Here is a 12,290-nt window from a genome sequence, read left to right as displayed (position 1 = left end):
CATACCTTTCTCCGATCTTTAAGAATCCTGTCCAAACTCTCCTCATTCACTTTGCTTGCGTAGTCATAAAAACTGTTTAAGAGAAAAAAATCTTTTACTAAAACTACATAGTTTTGTGACATAGACGTGCTGAGCTACATGTGTCTGTGGTAACCCTAATGAAGACCTAATTTCTCACCTTACATAGGCACATAAAGAGAAATCAGTCTAAATGCTTTTCTGAAATGAGGTACCTTTTGCATCGAAGAATACTCAAGAGATTGGTACATTCAAGAGATATTACTTCCACATGTGGGAGGTGCTGATAGCAAGTAATTATAAAATGTGGGGTTTCAAATGGCTGTGACATCTTTTCTTTGTTTCTAGGTATCAATTACTTATGAAAAAAAGATAACATAGCAGCTCATTTTCTGAGAAATGAAGAAGGGAAATAAACATTTGTGGGATGTGGAAGAAGACACTGGGCTGCATACTTTTTCAGGATGTTTCATTCCATTCTTGCCTCAGTGCTGGGAGGTATTAGTTTGACCCAACAATTCCACAAGTTTTATTCCCAGTTTCGTAGATAAACGCACCAAGGCCAAGTGACTTCCTCCAAATCACAGGGCTGGTAGACAGAAGGGCTGGAATTTGAAGCCAGGTCTGGCTAGCTTCAAACCTAATACAATCACCTCCAAAATACACCAACATGACCAGGATCCCGTGGTGTACATCCAGGTATAATGATGCATGGGCCTCCTCTATCACTGAATGTGGGCTTGGGAAAGCCACACTTCTACCTCTTTCCCTACCACCATAAGCCGGGGCCTTATAAAACAGAAAGGAATTCAAGATATGGTTAAAAACAAACAAACAAACAAACAAACAAACAAACAAAACCACTGACTTGAAAGGCAAGTGACACGAGCTCCAGCTCCTGTTCTGTTTCACACTGTATGATCTGGGGCAAGTCACTTCACCTGGTTTCCATTCCATTTTTTGCAAAATAAGGAGTTTGGAATAGACAGATGTTATCTAAGGTTTCTTTTGGCTCTAATAACGGAGTCTATTCTTTAAACTCAAATCCTTGTTCTAGTACTGCTTTGCTGACAGTATTTTAATGAATTCCTCAGAAGGCTGAGGCAGGGTACATCTAGTGAAGCTCTGGACAGTCAAAACCAAATCAGACACCTTCGTAGACCAGAGGCAATGTGTGAACCAGAGTCTAAACAATTTCACTTACTCTGAGATTCCTCTCAAACGAACTGCTGACTGCTCATCTTGCTTCCCCATTCCTCTTTCAGTTATGTGTAAATCTCAAAGAGGTGAGGTTCTCAGCAACTGATGGCTTCATTTATAGGTAGTCATCTTGCATGGTGACAATTCTCTGAAGCAATCAATAGGTGGGGGTGGATGTGTGAGGGTGAATGTGACACAAGTCTCCAGGGGTTTGTGGGCAAGGGGGCTAGGTTTTTGGGCCACCTGACAGTGGGAGAGTGGTCAGGGTGAAAGCTGCAGGGAACAGCAGGAAGAGGCAAGTGAAAGGGCTGGCTGGTGTTATGGAAGGAAGTGCTGGTCAGGAACTCTGATAGTATTCATGTGGGCAATGCTAGAAGGAAAGTATTGGCCTGGCTTTTGGAAAGGGGTAAGAAGTTGGGTCTTGGGGGAGTTTTATGAAACACAGAGTTGAAATCATGATCCCAGTCATCAGGTGGAAGGATTTAGGGCTGAGAAAGAAGGCATAGGCCTGGTGGTGGTTTGGAGGGGAAGTCCAGTGAGTAAGAGACCCTGGACTTACTCTTCCTCACTCCTTTCCCTCCAGATGTCTCTCTGTTGTATGGTTTCTCCTTATCGAACGTTTCTCCCCTTACTTCTTTTTCGTCCTGTCCTTTAGTGGGTCATAATACGGCAATGGTGAATACAGTAGTCCCCCTCTTACCTGTGGTTTCACTTTCCAGTTTCAGTTACCCTTGGTCAATCTCTCAAATATATTTGAGAGTGAGTGGACACATTCACATAACTTCAATCATCTCTTACTGTGCCTCATTCATAAGTGAAACTTCATGATAGGTATGTACATATAGAAAAAACCATAGTACATATAGATACGGTTTAGTACTATCCACGATTTCTGGAGTCTTGCCACGTATCACCCGAGGATAAGCAGGGACTACTGTATTCACTTCAGTGAACACCAAAAGAACGTTTTATACTCCCTTTTCTTACTTTTTTCTTTTTTTTTGAGATGGAGTCTTGCTCTGTCGCCCAGGCTGGAAGTGCAGTGGCGCGATCTCAGCTCACTACAAGCTCTGCCTCCTGGTTCACGCCATTCTCCTGCCTCAGCCTCCCGAGTAGCTGGGACTATAGGCGCCCGCCATCACGCCTGGCTAATTTTTTGTATTTTTAGTAGAGACGGGGTTTCACTGTGTTAGCCAGGATGGTCTCAATCTCCTGACCTCGTGATCCACCCGCCTCAGCATCCCAAAGTGCTAGGATTACAGGCATGAGCCACCGCGCCCGGCCTTTCTTACATTTTTAAAGTTGAACACGAAACATTTTTTATTCCTCTTAAGAACATCCATTAAATTATGTTATGTTGATTAACTTTTTTCTCTATAATTGAAGAGCCCTTGATAGGCTGAGAGGAAATACTTCCATTCTAAATCACTATGGCCACAACTGACACTCTCCCCTTCCCTTTTCCTAACCTAACACAATGCCGTGTACATAGCACTCAATAAATCCATGGATTTGAGTACCCTTGTGACTTTACAGCCACAATCAGCTACAGGCCAAAATTCACTAGTTTTTCATCAATCAATCCTTTTAATAAGGACTAAAAGCTTACATGTGGCTTACCTAAAAAGTTTTGAACAAGGCTGATGGTTATGGATTTCTGTAATTAGAAAGAGGAAATACATCTTAGTTAATCATATAAGACATAGGCAACTATAAAATAGCTCAGGATTTTTTTTTTAAACCAAAATCTCTGACAACAAAGACAGCTTTTTCCTCTGCCAAACAGTTGCTACGTGTACACCAGTGAAGGCAGCACGACCTCTGAACATTCACCCTCAGTGACACACTCTCAGAATAAAGGAGACTACAGAATGAAAGTTCTATTTCTATTTGCCCATGTATGATGAGCACACATCTGAAAGATATTATTCAGGAATATGCAGCTATTATGTGCCTTATTCAATCTTATCTATTTAAAAAAGCATCACAGGAAAAAGCAACCACTGACTGGAAGCATTTAATCAAGTGGGATAAAAGCTGTGAGGTGACTGGGTGCGGTGGCTCACGCCTGTAATCCCAGCACTTTGGGAAGCCGAGGCAGACGGATCACTAGGTCAGGAGTTCAAGACCAGTCTGGCCAAAGTGGTGAAACCCCGTCTCTACTAAAAATACAAAAATTAGCAGGGCATGGTGGTGGGCGCCTGTAATCCCAGCTACTCGGGAGGCTGAGGCAGGAGAATCGCTTGAACCCAGGAGGCTGAGGCTGCAGTGAGCAGAGATTGTACCACTGCACTCCAGCCTGGGCGACAGAGTGAGTTTCTGTCTCATTAAAAAAAAAAAAAATGGTGTGAGGACAGCCTGGGGACAGAGGGCCTTAACCACCCTCACCCTACCATTAATAACCAATAATAACTCATGACAACTTGGGCCAGGTGTTTTGAAGTGGAAGGAACTCTGGAAGTCTATTAATCCTTTCAAAGATGGTCAGTACCTAGGGAAACAATCACTGCAGGGTAGATTGTAACAGCTTCTGAAAAGTTGCTGTGATTAAGTAGAGTGAACAATTTCTTCGAGCTCATCAGGGGGCTTAGGGTCTGGGTTTCTTTATAAGACCATGAAACTAATTGACCATTCAGTTATATTAATCACATTCTCCTAGAGAGCAGCTCATTACCTGCTGTTTAAAAAACCACAGCCTCAGAGTTCTAGGCTGTAATTTTAACTCAATTAAAAGGAAACCACAGGCCGGGTGCGGTGGCTCAAGCCTGTAGTCCCAGCACTTTGGGAGGCCGAGGTGGCGAATCACAAGGTCAGGAGATCGAGACCATCCTGGCTAACACAGTGAAAACCCGTCTCGACTAAAAATACAAAAAAATCATCTTCTACTTTAAAGAGCTGTCATTTAATGAAATTCCTGGAGTAAGTTCTGAACTCTGAATGCACACTGTTACCAAAGCAGTTTCTTTCAACTTTACAAACTGGATTAGAAGCACGCTAAAGACATTCTATGGAAATTGTGTGGTATTTTCTGAAGGAAGTTAAAGCTTTCTAAGATGTTTTGCAATACTAAGCACTCACTGAAAAACAGGCTGATTATCTCAAACATGAAAAACTGCAGATCGAAATGAAGTTGGAGGACACCTTAATAGACAGGTAAACCTCTGGAAGCAGGCAGGGGCTGGGCAGCCTCATCTGGAATTTCCAGAGTTTCTTGTGCCTCAACAACACAGTAGACACCTGTTCATGTACACGTCGCCTCGCAGCACACATTTCTTTACAAATCCCTGCTGTGTGGTACCACTGTTCTTGCTTTTCTTTCTGTTGGGTGAGTTGAACATTTCTTCTCCTTCCTCCTTTCATTCTTTCCAATAATTGTTACTGCATCACCTCATTAACTAGGGACACTTCTGTTGCTGCCTCTCGCTGCCACTCCTAGAACTAAGGGTGGACAGCTCTGCTTCAAGTGAGTTAGCACAGCTTTTTCAATTCATACATATTCAAAACAAGATGCAGACATTTCATGTTCAAAATGTGATATTCTTTTTTGTTGTTGTTGAGACAGAGTCTCACTTTGTCACCCAGGCTGGAGTGCAGTGGCACGATCTCGTCTCACTGCAACCTCCGCCTCCCACGTTCAAGCGATTCTCTTGCTTCATTTCTTTTTTAATTTTTTTTTTCTGTTGCCCGGGTTAGAGTGTAGTGGCACAATCTCTGAGCCACCGTGCCCAGCCGTTTTAGGGTTTTAAAGAATTAAGCAAAATGAAAATAAAAACAAAAACACCCTTGATGGGCCAGTGCAGTAGCTCACTCCTGTAATCCCAGCACTTTGGGAGGCCAAGGCAGATAGATCACAAGGTCAAGAGAGCGAGACCATCCTGGCTAACATGGTGAAACCCCATCTCTACTAAAAACACAAAAATTAGCTGGGAGTGGTGGCGCACACCTGTAGTTCCAGCTACTCGGGAGGCTGAAGCAGGAGAATCGCTTAAACCCAGGAGGTGGAGGTTGCAGTGAGCCGAGATTGTGCCACTGCACTCTAGCCTGGTGACAGAGCGAGACTCTGTCTCAACAAAACAAAACAAAAACATCCGTGATGAAAGACTAGCTCTACTATCTTACACATCAATCACAAGTCTTTTTTTTTTTTTTTTTTGAGATGAGATCTTGCTCTGTTGCTCAGGCTGGAGTGAATTGGTATGATCACTGTTCACTGCAGCCTCAAACTTTTGGGCTCAAGTAAACCTCCCACCTCAGGCTTCTGAGTAGCTAGGACTACAGTAGCACAACACTACGCCTGGCTAATTATAAAAATTTCTAGTAGAGACAGGGTCTCGCCACCTTGCCCAGGCTGGTCTTGAACTCCTGGCCTCAAGCCATCCTCCTGCCTCGGCCTCCCAAAGTGTTGGGATTACAGGTATAAGCCACTGCACCCAGCCTCAAGCCTTTACTTAGTAAATAAGTCAATAATGTGGTGAGTGGGTTTTACAGTTTTGATCCACTACGGCAGGAGTATCCAGTCTTTTGGCTTCCCTGGGCCACACTGGAAGAAGAATTGTCTTGGGTCACACATTAAATATACTAACAATAGCTGATGAGCTTTAAAAAAATTGCGAAAAAATCTCACAATGGCCGGGCGGGATGGCTCACACCTGTAATCCCAGCACTTTGGGAGGCCGAGGCGAGCAGATCACCTGAGGTCGGGAGTTCAAGACCAGCCTAACCAACATGGAAAAACCCTGTCTCTACTAAATATACAAAAGAATTAGCTGGGCGTGGTGGTGCACGCCTGTAATCTCAGCAACTCAGGAGGCTGAGGTAGGAGAATCGCTTGAACCTGGGAGGCGGAGGTTGCAGTGAGCCAAGATCGCGCCATTGCACTCCAGCCTGGGCAATAAGAGCAAAACTTGGTCTTAAAAAAAATTTTTGAAAAAACCTCATAATGTTTGAGGAAAGTTTACTAATTTGTGTTGGGCTGCAGTCGTGGGCCGCATGCAGCCTACAGGCCGTGGGTTGGACAAGCCTGCATTAGTAGGTAGTTCAGTCTCTTGATTCCCCCTAATCCTGACCTAACTTCAATACACACCCTTGGGGCCAGACGCAGTGGCTCACACCTGTAATCCCAGCACTTTGGGAGGCCGAGGCGGTTGGATCACCTGAGGTCAGAGGTTCGAGACCAGCCTGACCAACACAGAGAAACCCCGTCTCTACTAAAAATACAAAAATTAGCCAGGCGTGATGGCATGCACCTGTAATCCCGGCTATTCGGGAGGCTAAGGCAGGAGAATCGCTTGAACTGGGGAGGCTGAGGTTGCAGTGAGCCAAGATCACACCACTGCACTCCAGCCTGGGTGACAGAGCCAAACTCCGTCTCAAAAATAAATAAATAAATAAAACACCCTTGTCCCCTACCCCACATACTAGAAGCCTATCAGAACAGGCTTGAAATAAATTATTTGCTACCAACATGACCAAACTTGCCATTTGCCAATAGTATTTCCTTCTTTTTCTTTTCTTTTCTTTTCTTTTGAGACAGAGTTTTGCTCTTGTTGCCCAGGCTGGAGTAGAATGGCACGATCTCAGCTCATCGCAACCTCCGCCTCCCAGGTTCAAGCGATTCTCCTGCCTCGGCATCCCGAGTAGCTGGGATTACAGGCATGTGCCACCACACCCGGCTAAATTTTGTATTTTTAGTAGAGACGGGGTTTATCCATGTTGGTCAGGTTGGTATTGAACTCCCAGCCTCGGGCGATTCGCCCGCCTCGGCCTCCCAAAGTGCTGGGATTATAGGCGTCAGCCACTGCACCCGGCTAGCCAACAGTATTTCAAACCACAAACCACTCATCTCCACATATTCTGTATTTTAGTCATATGAACAGGCCAGATTCCCTGTGTGTTTTATGCAGACCTTGTTCTGTGCTCCCCTGAATGTACTGCCCATTTAGTTTACCTCCTGACACACATCTTAACTGATTTCCCCACTAGCAGTTTTCCTCTCAACTTTGGGCACTTCGGGGATTTTCTTTATTACTTTCTTATAGCATTCTTCTCATACTGTCCGGTATTTCTTCCTGCCTGTCTAATCCTCCCCGCAGCTCTAGAACGCAGGGATGATTCTGGGTATTTCCTTCACTGCCCAGCACACACCTCACATATGAAAGTTCTTCAATAAATGTTTGCCGCATAAATAAATGAAAAGTTCCTTGCTTTGATGAGAGTATTAGGATATGCGGTTTGGTGATCTGCCTGAAGTGTACGTGAAAGGATTATGACCTCTATTCACCAAAAGAAGGCTGATCCAAAGAGAGTGGGTGCATCTATATCTACAGAGACTCCTTCATCTTCCCCAGATATCTCCTCCAAAGTGGTATCTGGCTTATCCCTCAGAAGGCTGTATAGGTTTAGTAATATCCCATGTAAACAAATGTAAATATCCTTGCTGGATCCCTTTAGGAAGGACCAGCACAACAGATGCATTTGTTATAGTATGAGGTGATATTGGCAATGGGGAGAGCCTAATTTGCAAACTTGAGGTTCATGGTGGTTTTGAAGAGACTATCGATCAAGTGATCACACAGCAATTCAGTGAAAGTCACCCCCATTGGTGGGAAAGGAACACTTTATAGAAGACCCATACTTATAGTTAGACATTCTGTTTTCTCTGACTTTATAGTGACATAAAAACATCTCATATCATTTATTAGTGCAAATAATCTTAGTTTTTTTCTTTCTTTTTATTTTGAGACAAGATCTTGGCTCACTGCAACCTCCGCCTCCCGGGTTCAAGCGATTCTCCTGCCTTAGCCTCCTGAGTAGCTGGGATTACAGGCACCTGCCACCAAGCCCAGCTAATTTTTGTATTTTTAGTAGAGATAGAGTTTCACCATGTTGGCCAGGCTGGTCTCAAACTCCTGACCTCAGGTGTTCCACCCGCCTCAGCCTCCCAAAGTGCTGGGATTACAGGCATGAGCCACCATGGCCAGCCTTTTAGTTTCTTTTCTACATACTCTTTGAATTTTTTTTTTTTTTTTTTTTTTTTTTTGAGACGGAGTCTTGCTCTGTCCTCCAGGCTGGAGTACAGTGGCACGATCTCGGCTCACTGTAACCTCTGCCTCCCTGGTTCACGCCATTCTCCTGCCTCAGCCTTCCAAGTAGCTGGGACTACAGGCGCCAGCCACCATGCCCAGCTAATTTTTTTGTATTTTTAGTAGAGACGGGGTTTCACCGTGTTAGCCAGGACGGTCTCGATCTCCTGACCTCGTGATCCGCCTGCCTCGGCCTTCCAAAGTGCTGGGATTACAGGCTTGAGCCACTGTACCTGGCATACTCTGAATTCTTTAGGATAAAACAGTTCAGGGCAAAACAACAAAACAAACATTAAGTAAATATACAAAAAAGATATTTCTGAAGTCATTGAGAAATTTACTTACCAATTACTTGCAGAAATTCTGTGTTGCTGATTTGTGAGTCACTGATGCTAAATGTTTCCTCTTGTCTTACCTCTCCCAGTAAAAATCCTTCCTAAAAGTAATTAAAGAAAATAGTTGCAGACTAAAAATAAAAATGACTTTTACTGAAATTAAGAGGAATTGAGGACATATAAATTTATCATTTTCACAATAATCCAAACAAGCTTCCCATGTAAACCACTGTTCCATAAACCAACAAATAGTCTAAAGCAATCTGAGGTATATCTATTAATTGGATTGTTCCAAAAAAGGATAACAAGATAAAATATTATTTTAATCCCTTCAACTCTTCCCAGTTTTTGGAAGAGTGAATTTCATCACCTAAATCTTTTTTTTTTTTTTTTTTTTTTGAGACGGAGTCTCGCTCTGTCGCCCAGGCTGGAGTGCAGTGGCTAGATCTCAGCTCACTGCAAGCTCCGCCTCCTGGGTTTAGGCCACTCTCCGGCCTCAGCCTCCCAAGTAGCTGGGACTACAGGCGCCCACCACCTCGCCCGGCTAGTTTTTTGTATTTATTGGTAGAGACGGGGTTTCACCGTGTTAGCCAGGATGGTCTCGATCTCCTGACCTCGTGATCCGTCCATCTCGGCCTCCCAAAGTGCTGGGATTACAGGCTTGAGCCACCGCGCCCGGCCTCATCACCTAAATCTTAAGGATCATAACCAATGCCAAAAAACTCAGGAAGTGGAAATATTTCATAGTTGTTTTCTTGAAATCACATACAATGTATTTCGTTATGGGAAAAACATCACTGATGCTAAAAAGATAAAGTTAACACAATGACAACTAAATGCTTTTATACAGTCTGGCATAGAAAATTAGGAGTTCAGCAAAACAATTAATGTCCTATCATTCACATGAATCTTTTTCTTTAATAAATGCAGAGGTTAATTTATTTACACTTTTGGAGGGCATTAACCATCACAGTTGATTCTAGATTACTTGGCTTATTACCTACTCTTTGTGTACTTGCTGTCATGTTCTGCACAAGCACAGCTGGGAGGAGACATACTCTAAACCTTAAAGTAACTTTCCTATACAGAGGGTTGAACTGAGAAGTTGTCCTGGAATCTCTCTCCCCAGATACCACATGGCTTACTCCTTTCCTTCATTCAGATCTCTAGTCAAATGGCACCCTATCAGAGAGGTCTTGCCTGACCAACTTAATGGAAATAGCATCTGCCAGGCACTCTGCCCCCTTTATCTTACATTCTCTTTCTTCTTAGTCTTCTCATTATCCATCATATTACATATTTATAAATAAATACATTTATCATCCCTTGCCAGAATGTAAACTCCAAGAGAGCAGGGACTTTGTGCTTGTTCACTGCTCTATCTCATCACCTAGCACAATGCCTAATACTTAGTAGGTGCCTCACTAACACTTGTAGAATAAATTTGTTGAAACAATGCCCTTGTACAATGTATCCTTCTATTCTAAGTTGATCCTTCAAATCAATTAATGAAGTTTCCTAGTTTAAAAACATTTCCAGTTAAAGTGAGAATCTATGGGAGTAGGGACCGAAAGACACTTTACAGCCTAATTTTTGTATTTGATTTGAGGAGGGGGAGTGTCCTAAAATACCAAATCATCACAGAGCATTTCTCAAACTTAAGAAACATGTAGGCTGGGCATGGTGGCTCTCACTTGTAATCCCAGCACTTTGGGAGGCCGAGGTGGGTGGACTGCTTGAGGTCAGAAGTTTGAGACCAGCCTGGCCAACGTGGAGAAACCTTGTCTCTACTAAAAATACAAAAACTAGCCAGGTGTGGTGGTACGCACCTGTAATCCCAGCTACTAGAGCGGCTGAGGCAGAAGAATTGCTTGAACCCAGGAGACAGAGGTTGCAGTGAGCTGAGATTGTGCCACTGCACTCAAGCCTGAGTGACAGAGCAAGACTCTGTCTCAAAAAAAAAAAAAATATATATATATATATATACATATATATATATATATATTCCCTTAAAAAAAAAAAACTCTGCGACCCAAAGGAGTGTCCATGACTACTAATTTGAGAAACACTGCCTAAATAAGCTTGTTTGACCCTATGAAAATCTTTCGGTTATGAATTCTCACCACAAAAGCAGTTCTGTCTTGTCACAAGCAAAAGACAAAACCAAACCAAAACCCACTTTCAAAAATCAAAGCGAAAAAATAATTTCATATTCACACAGAACTTTAGACCTTAAGAACTTAGCCAGATTCCTAGTGTTCTACGGTATTGGGTTGCTGGATTTAGCAAAAAAGATACAAGACACACAATAAAATTTTAATTTCAGATAACAAATAATTTCTCCTGTAAGTTTTGGGATATACTTATACTATAAATAAATTGCTATTTATCTAAAATTCAGATTAACTCAGTGTGCTGTATTTCATCTGGTAACCCTACAACAGTCTTCCGTTTGTGGAATAACGATATAACTCAACAGTGACATCAAGAAATTCTAGGTCAGATGCGGTGGGTCACGCCTGTAATCTCAACACTTCAAGAGACCAAAGAGGGAAGATCGATTGAGGCCAGGAGTTTGAGATCAGCCTGGACAACATAGCAAGACTTGTCTGTAATTTTTTTTTTTAAAAGGACATTCTAAAGCCAAGTATAAGAGGAATGTTTATACATCTACTGGTCTGGATTATCTGAGCCACTATTACTTTATAGTAGGAGTTGGCAAACCATGGCATGGGGACTAATTCCAGCCTAATGCTTATTAATATATGGCCTGTAAGCTAAGAATGGTTTCTATGTTTTTATTTTATTTTATTTAAATATTATTATTGAGACGGAGTTTTGCTCTTGTTGTCCAGGCTGGAGTGCAGTGGTGTGATCTCAACTCACCACAACCTCTGCCTCCCAGGTTCAAGCGATTTTCCTGCCTCAGCCTCCCTAGTAGCTGGGATTACAGGCATGTGCCACCACGCCCGCCTACTTTTGTATTTTCAGTAGAGACGGGGTTTCTCCATGTTGGTCAGGCTGGTCTCGAACTCTCGACCTAAGGTGATCTGCCTGCCTCGGCCTCCTAAACTGCTGGGATTATAGGCATGAGCCACCGCGCCCAGCTAATAACAGTCACTTAAATGTTTTACTGTCTATAGCTGCTTTCTCCCAATAATAGCAGAGTTCAATAGTTGCTACAGAGACCATATGGCTTACAAAGCCTACAAAGTTTACTATCTGGCCCTGTACAGAAAAGTATGCTAGCCCCAGGTCTACAGGTGAGTGGTTTTAAATTAATTTCTTGCCTGGACATAATAAGTATGTACTACAAAAGTAAATTGTTGATTCTTCAACCTTAAAATTGAAATTATTTTCAAGGACTCCACATCTATAATTGTGGGAAAGTTACTATAAACAGGCATGGTCATATGAAACACAGTTGCAAACTACTGGCATTGGTGAAAATTTCTATGAAGTCTAGTACCATGCCTTGCACAGAGTAGATATTAAGGGATAGCTCTTGAATTAATTTTTTTCAACAGGTAGCTGCTTGTTCTTACAGTAATCTTGCCATACACATAAACTGTGATAGTACTAGGCACTCAAGAAATAAAGGTCCCATTTTTAATAGTCCATGGACACTAGGGGTATCACAAACCCTTACATATAG

The 12,290-nt window shown here is 42.7% G+C and overlaps 1 protein-coding gene across 1 annotated transcript in view; it reads right to left on the bottom strand.

Moving 5' to 3' along the window:
* Positions 1-12,290, bottom strand: part of ABRAXAS2 (abraxas 2, BRISC complex subunit) — a 29,892-nt gene that overhangs the window by 16,300 nt on the left and 1,302 nt on the right. The window contains exons 2-4 of the mRNA XM_010357611.2: positions 8,646-8,736; positions 2,839-2,875; positions 6-72 (exon numbers count right to left, since the gene is read on the bottom strand). Coding sequence (XP_010355913.1) covers positions 6-72; positions 2,839-2,875; positions 8,646-8,736 — 195 coding nt within the window. The remainder of the gene's footprint in view (positions 1-5; positions 73-2,838; positions 2,876-8,645; positions 8,737-12,290) is intronic.

This window comes from Rhinopithecus roxellana, chromosome 11 (genome assembly GCF_007565055.1).
Source record: "Rhinopithecus roxellana isolate Shanxi Qingling chromosome 11, ASM756505v1, whole genome shotgun sequence".
Taxonomy (NCBI): domain Eukaryota; kingdom Metazoa; phylum Chordata; class Mammalia; order Primates; family Cercopithecidae; genus Rhinopithecus; species Rhinopithecus roxellana.
The sequence above is the reverse complement of the archived record's forward strand: the minus strand, read 5'-3'. Positions and strand labels throughout refer to the sequence as shown.